This window comes from Triticum urartu, chromosome 7 (genome assembly GCF_003073215.2).
Source record: "Triticum urartu cultivar G1812 chromosome 7, Tu2.1, whole genome shotgun sequence".
NCBI classification, from domain to species: Eukaryota; Viridiplantae; Streptophyta; class Magnoliopsida; order Poales; family Poaceae; genus Triticum; species Triticum urartu.
The window spans coordinates 90,983,861-91,005,428 of record NC_053028.1 but is presented as its reverse complement, the minus strand read 5'-3'; the positions used below and the strand labels follow the sequence as shown (position 1 = coordinate 91,005,428).

Below are 21,568 nucleotides of genomic sequence, written 5' to 3'. Positions count from 1 at the left end.
AAATAGTTCATCCATCCATAATGCCCTCCTGCTGGTGCAACCTTTTCTTCTTCTTCTTCTTCTTCTTCTTCTTCTTCTTCTTCTTCTTCTTCTTCTTCTTCTTCTTCTTCTTCTTCTTCTTCTTCTTCTTCTCATTCTCTGTGGGAGACGGCTTCGCAACAAGCTCTTTGGACCTTGCAGCTATCTCGAAACTCACACGGGCATCGAGGGCAGCATATTTTATCCGCTCGTACGTCAAGGGATAATTCTCCCATCCATACGACCTTAATGCCAACGTCTCGTCACCCTTCTGAAGATTTGTACCGAGCACAAAATTTGCTACGTCGAATAGGGATGGTGTCGGTTTATCACAATCTTCTATAGGAATTTTGATTCTGGTTTGTAGGTCAGCGATGCTTTTCAAATCAAGGTTGTACGGCTTCAGCTTCTGTTTGTCCCCTTCGATGGCTGCCCCACAGAAGTATACGTCCTCCCGAGACAACAAATCGTGAAGCTCACGTGGTATGGAGGGCGAGTGTATGATGTGGTACACCAAAACATCATCTTCGTGGCACAGCTGAAGGACGGTGGCGCACTGGATCTTCCCAGGGGCACGCTCCGTGTACTCTGCGTCAAGACCGATGACCCTCATCTCTACCTTTTCGAGGGAGTTGGATACATTGTTGATCCACTACCGAACAACCCTTGGGTGGACGGTGACGGTGGCAACTATGTGCATCGAGCCTTCGATGAGGACATGTTGGACGCTAAAAACCTGCATCTCGATCTCTTCTGCCATTTGGAAGCGCTAGAACGGAGGGCTATGGTTTGGAGAATTAGGATTCGATGGCTAGTCTAACTGAAGTAGTAGATGATTATTTAAAGAGGTTAAAACAATGTGAACACAGTGGGGTTTGGATGCAAATGAAGACGAAGGGGAGGTGAAGAAGCCGAGGAGAATCGGTTCCCGATGGAGAAGTAAATGGGAGAAGTGGCATGCAGATAGTTGATTAGACGGCTAGGTAGACTAAACGAAAAGGCTATGCGGGTAGACTGATGAGTCATACCTGTTCATGTACGTGCCCATCCTTGCTGATAGGTGGGACCTATGCAAGCAAACAGATAAAAAAATGTCCTGGATACAGAACATGGATAACACTGTATATTTAGTGTAGAATCTTTTTAGTACTTTGAATTTTGGCCACTACTTCTGCTATTTAGTAACTTTTCTGAATGTTGGCCACTAATACAGTAAGTTCAAGTGAGTAACTATAGTAACTTCAAGTGAGTAACTCCATTTCTGATTTTTTTTACATAAAACTAACCATGATATTTGTTCCTCTGTTCTGGTCATAATTATAATCTGATTGCTGAACCCTTAATCATTCTCATAATGTTTACATGATGCACAATTATACTGCCGTCAAAACTACTCCATACACACACTGACGAAACTGACAAGATGGTGGTGGAGGTGGGAATAAATGTTCAGTATTGGTGCATTTTCTGTGCTTACAAAATTCAGATTGAATTTCACTACCAAAAGAAAAGAAGTGGAGATTAAATGTTGCTTTCCACTTACTTCATCTGTGTGTAACTCTTTTGGTGCATTTTCTGCAGAACCTATGTGTAGCTGCAGCATACACGCCAGTTCATCAACTTCTCGAAGAAGAAGAGAAGGTGGCATTTCCTTGCCTTTAGCATACAGGCCAGTTCACTTAATGTCCTCTGGTGCTATATTTCTGAGAACATCCAAGTTTTTACTTATCACTTTGCTAGCATTCACAAGTCTATTGAAGTGTGCATGTCTCTGTGAATCTTGATGTCTACTCCAAGTAGATGGTGTGTAGCCTGGCAAAGGATATTAGTACTTGGTGCATTCTAAGTTTAAAACCACTCTAGATATACAAGTGTTTACTGAAGATGACAAGTGTTTATTCATCTTTTTCTGTATATGAAGAAGAATAAACCTAGCTAATTCAAATAATTCCAATTTTAGGGACATGTTTTTATCAACTCTTAGTTAAGGGGTTGTGGCAGTATTCAGTTTTCAGTTTCGTGCTGCTTGAATTGATTCTACAGGACTATTTAGGGAAGAGTCATGGATATGCTTAGCTCTCTGTAAAATGAATGACTGAAATTGGACAATTGGAAACTTTAGGTATGTTTGCAATTGGACAAATGGTGTATAAATCCAAATAAAGCAAATAAATTCAAATGATTCAAATAAATCCAAATAAACATGGTTGATCTTCATTTTGCATAAACCTGGTTGAGTATTACAGAGTAATTGACAACAAATTGACCTGGTTGGAATTCATACAGCAACAGTAACAGTTAACTGAACTTCTTTTGTGTGCATTTATCATTCCAGAAAACTTTCAGTAACAAGTGAGCAGCCTCTGCATTTTCTCAGTGAACTTTTGAGTGCATTTATCACTTGTTGGAGTATGCTACAACTTCTACAAATCACAAACTCCTTTAGTTTACATCTCAGTTTTAGCAAACGGTACAGTTTTAGTTTCTCTACAGTATTGGAACACTGAACATTTTCAGTTAACTATAGCAAGAAAAACTTCCAAAAACTAGCAGATCTCCAAGAATGTCAAGAGTATTACTCAATGAATTTGATGGCATCAAACTAAATTTTCACTATAATTTGTTCATCATTTAGCAGCAGTGTACATCATTTGTCCTGGATTATTTCCCTAGCTTTGTATCCCCTGAATGAATTTTTTCCGCCTGTACTGAGAACAGCAAATTCAGACTCACAGCAACAAATTGAACAACAGCAGTAGTAGAGGCGGGCGGGGCAGACTCAGCAGCACAGGCAGGAGTGGCAGCAGAGGCGAGGCAGGGGAAAAGGCAAAACCAGCATCAGAGGTCCATGGCGTCGGCGTCGTCCACCAGTAGAAGCATGAGAGGCGGGAGTGGTCGGAATTGTCCATGGCGCCGGCGGCCGAAGCGGACGAAATCGGAGGCGCGGGTGGGCGGCGAAGGTGGGCGAACGTGGGCGGCGACCTTCAACGGGGCCGGCGGCGTAAGTCGAGGAGGGCGCCAGCGCAGGTCGCCTTCACGGCGGGCTGTGCAGGTGGTAAGCCGCGGCACAGGTGCAAGCGGGTGGCGGCGCTGTTGTTGGTCGCGGGCTGGGTCACGGTTCTGGTGTTGGTTGCGGCGCAGATCCAGGCGAGCGGCGGCGCAGGTGGGTAGCCGGCGATGGCTGCAAGGCGCGGGCGACGGGGGAGGAGGAAGGAATGAGATGAACTTCTTTGTGACATGTTTAAAACTCTGTGGGTTTTTGTGCAAAAAAACAAATACACTGCCCTGTGGACAACTTTTCCCGGACGGAGGAAGTACTAGTTAAATCGGAGCTATGGGTGTGAAGCACTGATATGCCAGTATATTTGATTGTGACCTGTTCTAATTTTGTACCTGAACTTTTTTTAGAAAGGGTTGTATGTCAACTTAATGTGCTAGCAGAACATATTGTGTTGTCTGTCTGTTTTCTTTGCACAACATTCAAGATATTTCCCCGTCATTGATAAAGACGATGAACCGTTATGTACGGCTTCGTTGGTTTCAACATAGCCCTTCCCGTAGCGATCCACTGCTTCCATCCTGATTGTGCCGCCTGCATGAAATTTTTGTATGCAAGTACAGTGTGCTATGATGTTCTATATGATTCTGTCAACCATATAAGTTTTTACTGAGCATCAGCAATGCATATGGCTGAAAGATGTATTTACGAGCATCGACCGATGGGTCTCTCTCTCTCTCACTCACACACACGCGCGCGCACGCGCGCAGACGCACAAGTGGGACACGTTGAATTATTTATTTTCTCCTGACAGCTTTTAATTAGGTTCCACTGTAATCTATTAAGTTATTAATTGAGCTCAGTGACTTCAAAAAGTTGTACAGAAACTTTGTTTGGGCCTTTCCGGCGTCGCTGAATGTGGGCTAAGTAACCATGTTAGGTTGTACTGTACTACACAGGCCTTTTTTTTCAACATCAGCAATGCAACTGGGCCGACAGTTGTACACAATATCCGGGTCAACTTGTTATTCTCCGCCCCGCTGGGCTGCAAACTTTTCTAGGAGGTATGCATTAGGCTTAACAAGAAAATGGACTTTAAGAAATAATAAATGGGATGTAATTATAATAACTGGACAGTTACTATGCACCAAACATGTAATTAGTTTGAAAAATATATTATTTTTGGAATTTGAAAATTTTCATTTCATTACTTGTTGCGCGCACAATATTTCGTTGGATTTTAACGTAATACAACTTTATTTTGAAATTATATTTGACCTGACTAGAAATTTTGGATAAAAATATTTCGGATCCCATCAAAATGTGGGATTTTTTTTAATTCTGTTTCGAGCGGTTGTTTGAAATTATTAATCGTTGTCCTAGGTAGAAGTTGGGCTGTACTTTTAACAAACTATAAATGGGCTGTAGTAAATTCCATTAGAATTAAAAAATGGGCTATACATTCTTACAAATCGCAAATGGGCTAAATGTTCTCTACCAAATCCGAGCTGTGGGCCTACTAAGTTGACGCGTACCAAGGGCTTTGTCAACTTAGTCAATATAAACGATTCTAGCTGCAGTGATCATATGATGTCCATCCAACGGCCGTAGTGATTCTTCAACCTCTGGTCTTCTTGCTCCAACCGCCCAAAGCAGCGCCGGTCGTGTCGCGTGCTCCTGCCTCCCGTGGTCGGCTGTGATGTCGCGGAGGCCTCACCGCCCCGTACTACTCCCACCGCTGGACAGGCCATCCCTCTACTCACCCACACCCCCTATTATTCTGCGGCGACAGCAGCCTCACACCGCAGCCGAACCAGTGAACCCTCGTACTCCTCTCCACGCGGGCTTCCGCTGCTGCATCTTCCCCGGCTCCACGTCGTCCCCTTCCTAGGCCTCGCCATCGTCAAGACCATTGCCCTGGTGCTCTCGGCGCGGTGTGGTCAACATGGTCAACGACCGACTTCCATCGAAAGAGTACTGTACGTGGAGAGGCTGATAGCTGGGTCCAGGCGGCCGCAAGGAAGTGCCTCCTTATTACACGCAAAATAATTATTCCTCCACCTAACAGCAGGGACCCACTGGACGGGCCACCTTATTTCGCGAAAAAAACTTTTCCCCCCTGACTGCTGGGACCCACCGGACGGGCCAGCATATTTCATGAAAAAAATGTTCCCCCCACTGTCAGCTCGGACCCACCGGAAGTGCCTCGTTATTACACAAAAAAATGAATACTCCCCCTGCTAGCGGGGACCCACCATGGTGGGAGGCTGACTTGTGGGCCTACTAAGTAGACTGGGACGGGGGCCTTTGTCAACTTTAGTAAATATGAACGATTCTAGCTCCAATGACCGTACGATGTCCATCCAACGGCCGTAGTGCTTCTTCAACCTCTGGTCTTCTTGCTCCAGCCGCCCAAAGCAGTGCCGGTCGTGCCGCATGCTCCTGCTTCCCATGGCCGGCTGTGCTGCCGCGGAGGCCTCACCGCCCCCTACTATTCCCACCGCTGGCCAGGCCCTGCGGCGACGGCAGCCTCACACCACAGCCAAACCAGTGAACCCTGGTACTCCTCTCCGCGCGGGCTTCCACTGCCGCGTCTTCCCCGGCTCCCCGTCGTCCCCTTCCTAGGCCTCGCCGTCATCCACCGCCCTGGTGCTCTCGGCGCGGCGTGGTCAACGTGGTCAAGGAACGACTTCCATCGGACGTGGACTGTACGTGGAGAGGCTGACAGCTGGGTCCACGGCCGCAGCAAGGAAGTGCCTCCTTATTACGCGGAAAATAATGATTCCTCCACCTGACAGCTGGGACCCACCGGACGGGCCACTGTATTTCGTGAAAAAACGTTTCCCCCTTACTGCTGGGACCCACCAGTTACATTTTCGCACGCAAGGAAGTGCGTCCGGGCAAAAAAACGATTCGACCCCTTGACTGCTAGGACCCACCAGCTACATCTTCGCGGGCAAGGAAGTGCCTGACAGTCGGGATCCACCTGGTCGAAGCGTACGTAGCGTTGTCATTCTGGTCGCGAACGTGTACGTACATATATACTGGTGGATGTAGAGGCGCGCACGTGTCGTAGTAGAGGCGCGTATGTGTCGTAGTAGAGGTGCGCACGTAGCATGTACACGTACGTACAGCGGCCAGGGTGCAAGAAAGAAAATACGGCCACGTATGTGTACATACAGGCGGGGTCTCGAACGCCTACTTGCGCATACGTACGGCCAGGGCACGTGTACATGGCTGGGTCGGAACGGAGAAACAACGTCCTCGTCGTGTTCATGGGGAGGCAACGGAATGCGTCGTGTTCATGGGGAGGCAACGGGATGCGTCGTGTTCATCGGGAGGCAACGAAACGCGTGGGAGCCAACCGGCTGGGTCAGAACGGAATGCGTGGTCTTGTTCATCGGGAGGGCTTGGACGGAACAGGCGATGGAAACGAGGCCTGGCGTACCGCACAACGAAGGAAACGGACCTCCTACGTTCGGAATGGGGTCCTGTTGATCGGGAGGGGTCTGGCGTACCGCAAAACGGAGGAAATGGACCTCCTACGGTCGAAACGGGGGTCCTGTTGATCGGGAGGGGTGTGGCGTACCGCAAAACGGACGAAGCGGACTTGTGTTGGAGAGCTACAGTCAAAACAGCGGTCCTGTTCATCGGGAGGAGTGTGGCGTACCGCAAAATGGGACTCCATGGGATACTGTTCATCTCCACCGTCGACCTCCTCCAGCCTCCACGGGCTACCGTCGACCTCCTCCAGCCTCCACCGGCTACTATTCAACCACCCCTCCACGGACACCCCTCCACCGTCTACTATTTATCCAGCCCTCCACACCACGGGGTCCTGTTCAACCACCCCTCCACGCGCACCCCTCCGCCGTCTACTGTTCATCCAGCTCTCCACCACACCACGGGGTCCTGTTCATCCAGAGGCAACGCCACCGCTCACTATTCATCCACCCCCCCATGCAACGCTCACTGTTCATCCTAGAGGCAGCATCGATTGGCTTCAGTTAGCAGCAGTAGCGAAGCAATCGCTCGATCGGGTTCAGTTAACATCCATCGATCGATCGCTCGGATTCAGTAACGCATAGCCTGCAGTGCAATCGCTCGGGTTCAGTTAGAGCCCAACGCCTCTCTCGGGTTCAGTTAGAGCCAACGCCTCACACACACACGCGTACGTGTACGAGAGAAACACGCATCGCTCAGCCCCCGACCTCCCACCGTAATCGGGAACTCCCTGAAATTCCCCCCCCCCCCTCGCTTCTACCACAGTTTTTTCCGTCATGGACGGCCGAAAGAATGTCATGCAGCTGCGTCTCCGGCCCGCCCAGGACAAAAAGCCCATTTTCTGTCATGATTTTTTGTCATAGAAGTAGGAGCCCACCACATCTATGATGATACCGGATTTTGTCACAATTATCGTCATAGAAGTGTCATACATATGACAGAAAAAAAAATCGTTCGGCCCAAAATGTCACGGATGTGTCTTTTTTTTGTAGTGCTTGAAAATGTGCTTGATGACCCACTTCCTATTGATGATTGTTTTCCTGATGGGCAGTTAGCTACAATAAATGTTGCTAATAGTACTCCTTGGTATGCTGACTATGCTAATTACATTGTTGCTAAATATTTGCCACCTAGCTTTACTTACCAACAAAAGAAAAAGTTCTTCTATGATTTAAGACATTACTTCTGGGATGACCCACATCTTTATAAGGAAGGAGTAGATGGTATTATTAGACGTTGTGTACCTGAGCATGAACAGGGACAAATCCTACGGAAATGTCACTCCGAAGCTTATGGAGGGCATCATGCTAGAGATAGAATTGCTCATAAGGTATTACAGTCTGGATTTTATTGGCCTACTCTCTTCAAGGATGCTCGTAAGTATGACTCATCTTGTGATGAATGCCAAATAATAGGCAATATCGGTAAGCGTCAGGAGATGCCTATGAACTATTCACTTGCTGGTGAACCTTTTGATGTTTGGGGATTTGATTACATGGGACCTTTTCCTTCCTCTAATGGGTATACACATATTTTGGTTGCTGTTGATTATGTTACTAAATGGGTAAAAGCTATCCCAACTAGCAGTGCTGATCACAACACCTCTATTAAAATGCTTAAGGAAGTTATTTTCCCAAGGTTTGGAGTCCCTAGATATTTAATGACTGATGGTGGTTCACACATTATTCATGGTGCTTTCCATAAAATGCTTTCTAAGTATGATGTTAACCATAGAATTGCATCACCTTATCATCCTCAGTCTAGTGGTCAAGTTGAACTTAGCAATAGAGAAATAAAATTAATTTTGCAAAAGACTGTTAATAGGTCCAGGAAGAATTGGTCTAAGAAATTAGATGATGCACATTGGGCTTATAGGGCAGCATATAAAAATCCTATGGGTATGTCTCCTTATAAAATGGTTTATGAAAAGGCTTGTCATTTGCCTCTTGAGTTAGAACATAAAGCATATTTGGCAGTTAAAGAACTCAATTATGATTTCAAACTTGCTAGTGAAAAGAGGTTATTTGATATAAGCTCATTAGATGAATGGAGAACCCAAGCATATGAGAATGCAAAGTTATTCAAAGAGAAAGTTAAAAGATGGCATGCCAAAAGAATTCAAAAACGCAAGTTTAAAGTCGGAGAATATGTTCTTTTGTACAACTCTCATTTCAGATTCTTTGCAGGAAAACTCCTCTCCAAATGGGAAGGCCCCTATGTCATCGAAGAGGTTTACCGGTCTGGTGCCATCAAAATAATTAATTCCGAAGGTACTAACCCGAAGGTTGTAAATGGACAACGAATAAAGCATTATATCTCAGGTACGTCTATTAATGTTGAAAGCAATATTATCCGAACTTTGACACCGGAAGAATACATAAAAGAGTCCTTCTAGAACACTCCAGAATCATCAAAATAAGGAGGTACGCAGTACAATAACCAAACGAACTCCGAGAAATCTGCAAAAATATTTTTTATCAGTTTTGGAATATTTTAAAATTTTGGAAATAAAAAAACTTCCAGGAAGCGTCCCCTAGTGGGCACAAGATCCCGGGGCGCGCCAGGCATGCCTGGCGCGCCCAGGTGGGTTGTGCCCACCTGGGACACCTCTCGTACTCCGTTTTTCTTCTATATGCTTTCCTTGCACGATAAAAATTCTATATACTTCCCTAACCTGTTAACCACAGTATCGCGGATAAAATCCTCTGTTCTCTTTTCTTGCTGTTTCCAGTCAGATTTATCAAGCTAGGCATCATGTCTTCCTGCTCCTCCAACCACATGGAAGAAGATGTTTGGCTGATGAAGATCGAGATGAAGTGGGAGGAGCCTACGGACACCATCGAAGGAGAATTGTGTATCAGGTATGGGCACTCCCCTCGGCTTCCGCCAAGCTTGGGGGAGGTGCCCCGGTATCGTTTCATCCCACTATCTTTTGCTTTTACTTATCTTAGTTCGATCTTTTGCTTAGATGAATAAAGTTTAGTCCGATCTTTTCTTCTTTGAGAATTTTCTTAGTGATACATCATTGTTATCATGTGCAAGTTATATAATGAAGTTTAGTTTGAGTTTTTACTTTCTTTACTTCATTATTGCAAATAAAGAAAAGAAAAAGAGAAAGGAAGCAAATAAAAGAAAGCAAATGGATCAATAAGATCATCTACAAATCCTATGGTAGGTGATAGCACCACATAAGGAAAAGTATAAGTAAGAACATTTTATTAGAGATTGACAAACATAGCATTGGTTAGTGATGCAACTCATGAAAATATTAATAAGGGAGAGGAAGATTCACATATAAATATACTATCCTATAAATCTTTTGTGATTGTGAGCCCTCATCAAAATATTATATGCCAAAATTGTTGAAGTTGGACAAGGAAGACGACGTAATGGTTTATGTATGTTTAGATTCACATAGAAGTCATATTGTCATAGATCCTTCAGCACGTGATGCTTACCGCCATCTTTGCTAGCCAAAAATTCCGCACCAAGTAGAGATACTACTTGTGCATCCAAAAACCCTTAAACCCAAATCTTTTTCAACTGTCCACCATACCTACCTAGGGATTGAACAAGATCCCTCAAGTAATTTGTGATCGGTGCAAAAAGGAAATAAAAATTGCTTCTAAATATGTGAGATCTTTTAGTGCAAGAGAAAATTGAGCGTTGCACGAACATGGATGACAACCAATAAAAGCGACAGACTGCATAATAAAGGTTGTCATCTTAAGGGACAATGTAACGTGACGTTCTTTTGCACTAAGGGGTTGAGCATGCAAACAAATAAGCGCATGGCAACCTCTGCTTCCCTCTGTGAAGGGCCTATCTTTTACTTTTATGTATTTACTTTTATGCAAACAGTCAAAGTTTCCCACTATTCCTTTTTATTTTCTCTTTTGGCAAGAAACATGTGGTGAGGAAAGATCTAGGCGCATATGTCCAGTTGAATATAGATAGCATGAGCTATTATTGTTGACATCACCCTTCAGGTGAGTATGTTGGGAGGCGAAACTATAAGCCCCTATCTTTCTATGTGTCCGGTTGAAACATTTTGCTCATGTGTACTCGGTGAGTGTTAGTAATCATAGAAGACTATATGATGGTTGAGTATGTGGACTTGCTTAAAAGGCTCCGACATGTGACCCTTCCTGAAAATATGATCAATTATAGTTGCAAAGTTGACTGAGAACATAGTTTGTTAGTTTGTAGTAGAGTTTTTGCTTTATACTTCGATTGTGTGATGAACTATTACTTATTCATAAGAAGTATATGATGCAAGTACTGTGATAAAAGTCTTATGTTAAATTTTGTTGCTGTTCTAATAATCAACATGATGCTTCTATGTCTGTATTTTGTTTTTATCGACACCTCTCTCTCTCAAAGCATGTGGATATGTTTTTCGATTTTGGTTTTCGCTTGAGGGCAAGCGAGGTATAAGCTTGGGGGAGCTGATACGTCCATTTTACAACATGTTTTCTTACTGTTATTTACAATGTTTTTATCTATAATAATGCTTTTTGGGTAATTATAATGCCTTTTCTCTCATAATTTGCAAGGTACACACAAGGAGGGAGAATGTCGGTAGCTAGAAATCTGGACCTAAAAAAGCTACGTCGGGCCATCCATTCTGCACAACTCCAAATGAACTGAAACTTCACAGAGATTTTTTATCTAATATATAAGAAATATTGGAGCCAATAAGTACCAGAGGGGGCCACCAGGTGGGCACAACCCACCTGGGCGTGCCAGGCCCGCCTGGCGCGCCTGGTGGGTTGTGGCCTCCTCGGCCCACCTCCGGTGCCCATCTTCTGGTATATAAGTGGTTTTGACTTAGAAAAAATAAGAATAATACTTTCGGGATGGAGCGCCAACATCTCGAGGCGGAACTTGGACAAGAGAACTTTTGCCTTCCGACAGAGCGATTCTGCGGGGAACTTCCCTCCCGGAGGGGGAAATCATCATCATCATCATCACCAACAACTCTCCCATCTTGGGGAGGGTAATCTCCATCAACATCTTCACCAACACCATCTCATCTCAAAACCTAGTTCATCTCTTGTATTCAATCTTGTTACCGGAACTATAGATTGTTGCTAGGGGGTGGCTAGTAGTGTTGATTACAACTTATAGTTGATTACTATATGGTTTATTTGGTGAAAGATTATATGTGCAAATCCATTATGCATATTAACACCCCTCTGATCATGAGCATGTTTGTTTATTGTGAGTAGTTACTTTTGTTCTTGAGGTCACGGGATAAATCATGTTGCAAGTAATCATGTGATTTTGATATGTGTTCGATGTTTTGATAGTATGTATGTTGTGATTCCCTTAGTGGTGTCATGTGAACGTCGACTACATGACACTTCACCATATTTGGGCCTAAGAGAATGCATTGTGGAGTAGTAAATAGATGGTCGGTTGCGACAGTGACAGAATCTTAAACCCCAGTTTATGCACTATTCCGTAAGGGACCGATTGGATCCTAGAATTTAATGTTATGGTTAGGATTTATCCTTAATAATTTTCTCATAGTTGCGGATGCTTGCGGGAGGGTTAATCATAAGTAGGAGGTTTGTTCAAGTAAGAACAACACCTAAGCACCGGTCCACCCACATATCAAATTATCAAAGTAGCGAACACAAATCAAACCAACATGATGAAAGTGACTAGATGAAACTCCCGTGTACCCTCAAGAACGCTTGCTTATCATAAGAGACCATTTGGCCCATCCTTTGCCTCAAAAGGATTGGGATACCTTGCTACATACTTGTTACAATTATCATTACTTGCTCGTTACAAATTATCTTGCTACCAAACTACTCGCTACTTACAATTTCAGCAATTGAAGACAATACCTTATTGAAAACTACTTATCATTTCCTTCTGCTCCTCGTTGGGTTCGACACTCTTACTTAATGAAAAGAGCTACAATTGACCTCCTATACTTGTGGGTCGTCACCTGTACCTTGAAATTTAGTGAGAGATCATCTTATAATGCTACCGCCGTACTAAGCAAAATAAGATGCATAAAGGATAAACATCACATACAATCAATATAAGTGATATGATATGGCCATCATCATCTTGTGCCTTTGATCTCCATCTCCGAAGCACCGTCATGATCACCATCATCACCGGCTTGACACCTTGATCCCCATCATAGAATCGTTGTTGACTCGACAACTATTGCGTCTACGACTTTGCTACCGCTTAGTGATAAAGTAAAGCAATTACATGGCGATTGTATTTCATACAATAAAGCGAAAACCATATGGCTTCTGCTAGTTGCCGATAATTGTTAAAACATGATCATCTCATACAACAATTTATATATCATCACGTCTTGACCATATCACATCACAACAAGCCCTACAAAAACAATTTAGACGTCCTCTACTTTGTTGTTGCAAGTTTTACGTGGCTGCTACGGGCTTCTAGAAAGAACCGTTCTTACCTACGCATCAAAACCACAACGATTTTTCATCAAGTGTGCAGTTTTAACCTTCAATAAGTACCGGGCATAGTAAAACTCGATTCAACTAAAGATGGAGAAACAGATACCCGCTAGCACCTATGTGAGAAGCACATCGGTAGAACCAGTCTCATGAACGCGGTCATGTAATGTCGGTCCAGACTGCTTCATCCAACAATACAGCTGAATCAAAGTAAGACGTTGCTGGTAAGAAGTATGACTATTATCGCCCACAACTCATTATACATATACTAAACCTGACCAGGTTTGATGTACCCCTTTTTTTTTTACTTTTTTGCAATGAAAATCAGACCAATCAGGTGTTGCCATGATATTTACTGGCGGATCTGGGCGTGTGCCTTCTTGTGTGGACCTAGCGATTTAGACATGAGATAGATATCATTCCTGCCTCGCATGTGTGATTATTGATGATTGGTCCACGTTTGGCAGTTGACTACAACCTCTAGATTTGTCTCTCTCAGGCTCTCGCTAGAAGGCTCGGGTCTGATCCAGCACCACCGCCGCACCGCCGTGTATGACTATAAAAAGTGATTCGCCTGTCGCCTCCTCCCGTCCCTCCCCACCCGCACCACCTAGCTCCTGCCTCCACTCCTGATGCAGCCCTTCCCTACATCTCCTCTCCCCAATCCCCATGGCCAAGCTGCGTGACAGACGCGGCTGGGATGGTTACCGACACCGGTAGCCACAGAAGAACGATTGAGTCCTGCAGTGCCCGCGGCAGCTCCTTCCCGGCAGCTGGCGTCCTCTTCCACTTCCAAGCCATCGAGGAGGACTGCTATGGCTCTTCCCATGGCGGCCTACGAGGTTTTGATTGGGTCCTTGCATCGGTTTTGACGGAGCCTGATAGGAACGCCCGGAAAGAAGTAGTCTTGGATTGGACCATCGTGGGCATTTCATCATGTTTGTGGTGGCCATGGGGCAGGCATCGTCGAGATCCATCCCTGTGAGCCGCAGTTCATATTTAAGCACACACGATTCCCCTTGCCCCGTCCCTCATCTGTAGAAAATTATTTTATTCTGGTCCGTGTTGGGGAAAAGGCGGCTGCCGGCGATGGGGCATTGGGGAGAATTCATGCTCGATCCGGCTGCCACCACACGCCATTCTTTTTTTATCTGGTGGGGAAGTAGAGGGGGTAGCCGAGCGGAGGAGCGGGCGCGGGTCGGTCGCAGCTCTGGGGGCTCCAGCGGCAGCAAGAGTGGTACATGATGGCGGCCGCGCTGTATCCGTACCTCCTCCCGCCGCTCTTCGACGACCTGCCGGCGGCGCTTTTGGCCGCGAGTGCTCTTTGGTCGTCACCGCGGCAGCCATGCACGAGCAGGCGTTTCACTGGCGCGCGTTTAGCGCTCTTTCGCTCTCCGGTCGGCCTAATCGAGTGCATGTCCCCAGTCCCCGTCTCTGTCCTCGCCACTGCCTCCGCCAGAAGCCCCGGCAGCGGTCTGCCGTCCTCCTTCCCTCTCAGCCAGATGTTCTTGTGCTGCTAGCTCATATCTCTCTCCCGTACAATACAAAGACGGGATGCGTTTGAGGTTTGACCTTATCATCAGGTGAGTTCAAACCTCACCACAGACTGTTATGAAGTTTCTTGAGATTTTCTGGTTAGGGAGATTTGGGATAAAATATGCTCTGAATTTTGGACAACAGTACTGCCATAAGTTCGAACTAACATACTGTTTCGCCAAAAAAAGCAGAAGTAACATACTGAACCACGTGAACCAATTTAGGCTTGCTCAGTTTGTGGCTGCTCAATTGTGTGGTGGATGAACTTATTATGATTTGTTCTCCAAGTCTCCCTTTTTGTGATAAGAGTTTGTGATTATTAAGATTTAGGCAAGGTACCGACTACCAATGTGTGTCTGTCCTTTGCAAAACTTATCAGTACGAATCTCCACATCATTCATATTGATATTGTTTTTGACAGGGTATGCTGGCTGGAACTCAAGGCGGGATTGTCCGACCAAGTTTTAGGCCATCTAATTAACTCTGCTTGGAGGCTTGGACCTTCTAATAATTTTATAAATTTCATTTTCTTACATCATCTCTACTGATTAGGTGTTTAATTTAAGCACTTAACTCCTGCGTTTTGATTTTTGGCCGAAAAAAATGATTTTCGGCCGAATTTCGGCCGTCTCGCTAGGGCCCGATATATGGGCCTATCGGCCGAATTATTCGGCCCAGTTTGAATTTTTTTTGCCTGGCCCAGCTTCGAGAGCCTTCTAGTTAGCTTCCGCTGAGACAAAACCACGAAACCCAAACGGCCTAACCCTAGAATCACTCGTTCCCTATCCCTCTTCCTGTGTGCGGCGCCGCCGCCGCGCACAGGCCACATCTCCTCGCCCTCCTCCACATCTCCGGCCAAGGCGCTCGCTTCTCTGGCCGTCCTCCACATCTCCTCGCCTCCACCCCATCCACTTCCTGTCCTTTGCTTCTCCAAGACTGCAGCATGGTGCTTGGCGGCTGCGGCAACGGAGCTGATGGAGCGCAAGCCGACCAGTTCAACGGAGGCAGTAGCACGGAGCAGCGGCAGCAGCATGGAGGGCGTCCGCTTGACTGGGAAGGTACATATGTTCTTGATGCAGTTTCAGTACGTGTATGCAGTTTCAGTCTTCAGCAATTTGTCTCGTCCAAGTACGTGTATGCTGTTTCAGTTCTTCAGCAATTTCAGATCGATGTGGATTTATTTCTTGGTTATAATCTGTGTCTACTTGTGCTGCTTTAGATTTAGGATAGGTCCCTGGTAAATGGCTTGGCAAATGCATATATCATACCGGGGTAAGAAAAATCGAGTCTTGATGAGTTGAACACAGTAGTGGCATTATTAATCTGAATTATACATGCATCTTGTAGTCACCAAGGATGCTCTAGATCTGGTAATATTTCTTTTGGTCCAACAGAAAGTGGGTTACAAACTTTGTTATGAACATCCTAAAATATATAATTGTTCCATGGACAAGGGGACTGCTCCTTGAAGCCACCGACTTGGATAAAATTGCTGCTGGCCGAGGCAGAAGCACACCGTACTAGCTGCTGTTATGTTTCCTTCCGCGCGTGTTACCCGAACTAGAGCATCGAGTTGTATATAAATTACTTATTCCTTAGTATGTGAACTAGAGCATTGGGTTGTACTGTTTTTTCTTTATCATTAATATGAGGACACCCTAGTAAGCAAGGGTTGCTTCCTTAGTTACCTACTCTTGATAACTGACCGGTGTCCTTTTGTCACTTGATTTTCAGGTAATGGAACTGCAAATAGGAATGGCAGCGGCAACCATGATGCAAGTGCAAGTGGTTCTCAAAGCTCTTGGAAAGGTAATATACTAACTTGATATGAGCTATGAGATTGCATGTGCTTCTTATAGAGCTCTAACTTGGTTCAAATAAAAAAAGATGGCATAGAGATCTCACTTAATTCAGTACTTCCATGAAACTATTTGGTATTTGTTTGTAAATTGTACATAACAGTACACTGCGTTGTCCATGTAGTGAGATGAGGATGATCACAGTTTAGAGTATTTGGATCTCTCTTTCATATTTCTATATAGTAAGGCATATATCTTGATCTTATTGGTGCACATTTCTAGAGTATTTGCTTGGTATGTTGCCAGATTACTATGCTTTGCTTGTTCACACGATGCAAATGGAATATTGTTAGGTTCAATTAAAGTGATGTTGTTTGTAACTTTGCAATGCAGGAATTAAAGATAATAACTTATATGATCCTTGGAACCATACATGGCCGTATTCTGGGGGTTTTCATTGTATGTACTGTGGCCTAAAGCACAAAGGTGGAGGTGCAACCCGTGCCAAGGAGCACCTTGGTTGGATTGTAGGTAACGTGAGGAGCTGCCCAAATGTGCCAAGAAATGTGAGAGATGCAATGAGAGAGTGCCGGGATGAATCGAACAGGAAGAAAAGAGAGAAACAAAATAGCAGGCTGAGAATTGAAAGAAATATTATGGAAGGGCTGTATCAACAAGGAAGGGTGATTAACATAATAGATGATGATGAAGAAGAAATTCAGATGAATATTCGAGAGGCATTGCGTGACCCGAATGTCTCCCGCAGAGTTGATAGGAGGATTGGCAAGGGGAGTGTGGGTGATGTGCGAGTTGATGTTGGCAAAAAGAGTATCACCGCATATTTTGACAAGCAATTATGCAGCAACAAAGTATCTATGCAGCCCAAGATCAGTAGTGCTTTGGATCCTAATTCGAGAGATGCACTTGGCCTAGCTTGGTCCAAGTTTTTTCATGCCAATGATATTGCTGGACGTAAAGCTGACTGTCCATACTTCCGAGCTGCTTTGAAGATCACTCAACAATTAGGACCTACTCCTATACCAACCGCGAAGGAGATTGATGGAAAATATTTGGATGCAAACTATGATGAAGCAACTTCGTTTCTTCAGAAATTCAAACAAGATTGGAAAAACTTTGGTGTGACTCTTATGTGTGACTCTTGGACTGGTCCAAAAGGAATGTGTCTCATAAACTTCATGGTGTATTGCAATACACGAATGTTCTTCCTTAATACTATTGATGCATCCGGTCAGACTCAGAATTCAGGTTACTTCCTCCTCTTCTTCGCGTTTTACTTTCTTCTTGAATACTTGGATTTGTCCTAGAATTGTCTTATGTTCATGAAAATATTTGCTTTGTTCTAGTTAGGTATATACATATGTTCTTACAATACTTTTCTTGAATACTTGGATCTGTCCTAGAATTGTTTTATGTTCCTAATGCTTTGTTCTAAGTAGGTATATATGCATTTTACATATGTTCTTACAATACATGCTTCTTGAATACTTGGATCTGTCCTAGAATTGTTTTATGTTCTTAAAATACTTGATTTTTTCTAACTAGGTATATGCATCTTACATAATTTTGCAGACTTTATCTATAGAGAGATTGAGAAGGTTGTAGAAGAGATAGGCCATGAACATATAGTTCAAATCGTAACCGATAATGGGTCCAATTATAAAAAAGCTTGCAAAACCCTTATAGAAGAACCAAAGTACTCTCATATTGTTTGGAAACCGTGTGCTGCTCACACCGTCAATCTTATGTTAAAAGATATAGCCAAGTTTCCTGAGGTTGATTGATAGTCAAGAGTGCCAAGACAATCTGTAGGTTCTTGCATAAGCACAATAATCTACATGATAACATGAAGAAGAACATAGGTGGTGAACTAATTAGACCAAATGCCACCCGGTTTGGGACTGTCTTCATGTTCCTTGAGAGTTACCATTTGAAGAAAGATAAATTTAGGGAGTGGATGGTTTCTCAGGATTGGAAGGAGTGTCAGTGGAGCTATGAGCCTGGATACGTGTTTTCTGAAGAATGTTTGTCTAGTAATGTTTGGTGGAATGCACTAGAGTGGGTACTAGGTTCGTTAAGGCCACTTTATAAGGCCATGAGGTATGCTGATACGCAGAAACAATGCACTCTTTCTGGCTTCAAAAAAAGTATGATGCTCGCTATACAACGGATGGAAGCACATCTAGGCCCTACATCAAGGTTGTACCTTAGTTTCATGCGCAAGGTGTGCAAGAGGATAGATGCAATGGAAGAAGATACGTTTATGGTTGCAGCTGCCGTCCTTGATCCATATACACATTATAGCCTCAACCTTTGCAACCATACAAATTATGCTACTGCACTAACAGATGCGATAGCGAAGATATTAGATCCAAAGAGTGCTCTTTCAGCCATTGATGAAGTTAGTAAGTTTAGGGAGTGCCAAGGAAGGTTTGGGACCAGATTAGCACAAGAAGCTGCGGCGAGAATGGAGCCAAGTAAGTCGTGGTCTTTTGGTTTTAGAATTTCCATTTCCTTTTGTTTTGTGTAATTCTGAAAATTTCATTGGTGATATCTTGCAGCCCAGTGGTGGTTTCAATTTGGAGGGGATGTTCCTGCATTGCAGAAGTGCGCAATGAGAATTTGCTCACAATGTGTCTCATCTAGTGGGTGTGAGAGGAACTGGAGCGCCTTTGCTTTGGTGCACACAAAGCCAAGAAATCGCCTTTTATATGACAAGCTCCACAAGCTAGTTTCTGTCCGCTACAACCTAAAGGTATAAACCAACTCAAATTTACTTTGTACCTTGTATTGTCCTTGCATGTCATATAATTTACTTGGTTTACTATCCAAACCTTGAAGATACGAGCTGAAGAAGATCAAGAGAAAGAGAGAGATATAGATAAAGAGGTTGATCCAAGTGCACTGCTGATAGATACAACAATGTTCGATGAGACAAATCCAATAATGGAGTGGCTGAATGAGGATGAAGAGGATCCAATTTTGGATGGAGCCGATGCGGCCAGTGCTGTTTTTGAGAAAATAAGGCGCCTCAACTCAAGCAAGAAGGATTCTTATGTTGGTACAAAGGCTAATAAGAAGAAAAGAAAGAGGAATCATGATGAGGAGAATGTGTATGTCGAAACTGACAGTGAGGATGACGACAACGAGAATGAATATGTTGATAATGAGAGTGAGGATGATGATGGGGTGAGTGAGGATGATGAGGATGATCAACAAGATCAGCAAGAAACACAAATGCAAGTGGAAGAAGAGACACAAGTACAAGTTGAAAAGGAGATACAAGCAAGCATTGGCAATTTGGAGACTCGTAGATCTGGACGACTTGTTAGGAAGAAGACCAAGGAAGTCAACAGCCTCTACTCGTAGATTTGGTAAGTCTCTTCTTTTCGGTGTTTCTTCTTCATGATGATTACTTAGCTTGATGCATATGTTTGAAGCGGTTGATCTTTAAATAGCTTGATGTACATTGCTTTCTTATTCTGGTGCTCTAATGTGTATGCTCACTGTGTAATGATCAATACTGATGTTCTAATTGCTACTTGTCAATTATCGTGTAGTACTGTTGTAATTTCTACTTATCTTCTTGTATGGCTGTTGTAATTGCTACTTATCACCTACTAGTGCTGTTCCAATTGCTACCACTCACATACTAGTGCTGTTCTAATTGCTACTTATCTCTTAGTAGTGCTATTCTAGTTGCTACTTATGATGTAGTAGTGTTGTTCTAAATGCTACTTATCACTTGTATTTGTCTTTTAAATGGTACCTAGCTGGAGCTTGGAGCATGATGCTAGTTGGAGGCTTGGAGCATGGAAGCTGGAGCTTTTTCAATGGAACAAGACCTCCCCGTCCATGCTTTCATGGATTTCTTTTGGAGTTGTTGTTCGTTGTGATGCTTTGATGGTTGTCTTTTGGAGCTGTTTCTATGTGAAATCCTTTAAATTCCTAGAGTTGGTTGTACTGAAGTATTTAAACTTTGAACTATGATGTGATGGTTGTGGACTGTAAGTTTAGAACTAATGTGCGTGAGGGTCATATTGGACTGACGCTCTTATTTTAATCCCTAGAGCTAATTTGCTAAACATTATATGATTACTCCTGATGGTTGTTGGGCTGCTATGCTTTTGCTTAGCTTGATTTCAAATTTCTGTGAATGTTTGGTCAAATTTCGGCCAAATTTCGGCCAAATTTTGTCTGAAAATTCAAAATTTGATTTTATAATTTCGTCCGAAATTTTGCCGTAATTTTTGAAATGACCGAAATTCGGCCATTTCGTTCAGGGCCGAAAAAAATGGCAAACCGAAAATCAAAACGCAGTTAACTCTTTATTCTGATGGTTAATTGTTGACTGGTTGTAAATTTTTATTTTTAATAATTCTTCAGCAATGCAAACTAGCTTCCTAAGAATATACTTTCGCTTTCCAAAAAAAATATTTCCTTTGTGGCCTTGGACCTCGCTTGCTGCTTCTGGAGTATAGATACAGTTTGAGGTAGATAGGAGAGAGCAGTCCAGCGGTAAGAATTGGAACTAACTGTTTTTTTATATGAGTTGGAAATAAGCTGCAAAACGAGCTATACCTATCGTGCCTCTCGAGCTCACTCCTGCGCCTATACCCATCTTGGCGGTCGGCGCCCATACACATCTCGGCGGTCCTTGATGGGTTTAGGGGCGGAAGTGGGTTCCCATTTCTTTTGCCTTTCTAATCAGCACAATTGGTCCTGGATGTATCTAATCTTTGTCCTGGGTTTCCATTTCTTCTGTCTAGGAAGCATCATTTCTTTATCAACATCAGCAGGATCTTTGAGGCCTTGCGACGCTTAACTTTAGTGAGTGGTGTAGGATCTGGGATTTTATCCTAAACAACTATTAAACTCACAAGAGGGAGCATTTGGGCAATATCTGCATAAATATGAAGTATAAAATTATATTATGAGATGGAGTTGTTCATTTTTCAGAACTAAGGAAGTTGGATAAACTTAAATCACTTATTCAGCAGTTAACTGAACTTTTCTAATTGTATTTCAAATCCACAAGCGGACAAAATCATTACTCCTTTCCCGTCATTTAAATCAGATGGACGGGCTCCAAACTCCCAGTGCCATTTGTCGTTTTTGTGTTTTGATTTTTATTCGAGTGCCTTTGGTGCTTCTCCTCTCTTGTCGACATACATCTCCTTCCTCTATATGTGAATACGTCAACAAAACGTGAGATCTCAAATATCGTTGTTTTGTGG

At 43.7% G+C, this 21,568-nt stretch overlaps 2 protein-coding genes across 2 annotated transcripts; both read left to right on the top strand.

The window, feature by feature from the left end:
* Positions 1-13,581: 13,581 nt before the first annotated feature.
* LOC125518464 lies at positions 13,582-18,115 on the top strand. Its single transcript, XM_048683296.1, has 4 exons — positions 13,582-15,572; positions 16,249-16,323; positions 16,707-17,579; positions 17,904-18,115. The coding sequence occupies exons 1-4, from the start codon at positions 15,458-15,460 to the stop codon at positions 18,113-18,115; spliced, it is 1,275 nt and encodes a 424-aa protein (XP_048539253.1). The 5' UTR covers positions 13,582-15,457.
* A 7-nt stretch (positions 18,116-18,122) lies between these two features.
* On the top strand, positions 18,123-20,645 carry LOC125525250. Its single transcript, XM_048690253.1, has 4 exons — positions 18,123-18,808; positions 18,893-19,086; positions 19,173-19,705; positions 20,105-20,645. Exons 1-3 carry the CDS (start codon positions 18,178-18,180, stop codon positions 19,698-19,700), a joined length of 1,353 nt encoding a protein of 450 aa, XP_048546210.1. The 5' UTR covers positions 18,123-18,177; the 3' UTR covers positions 19,701-19,705; positions 20,105-20,645.
* Positions 20,646-21,568: the final 923 nt, after the last annotated feature.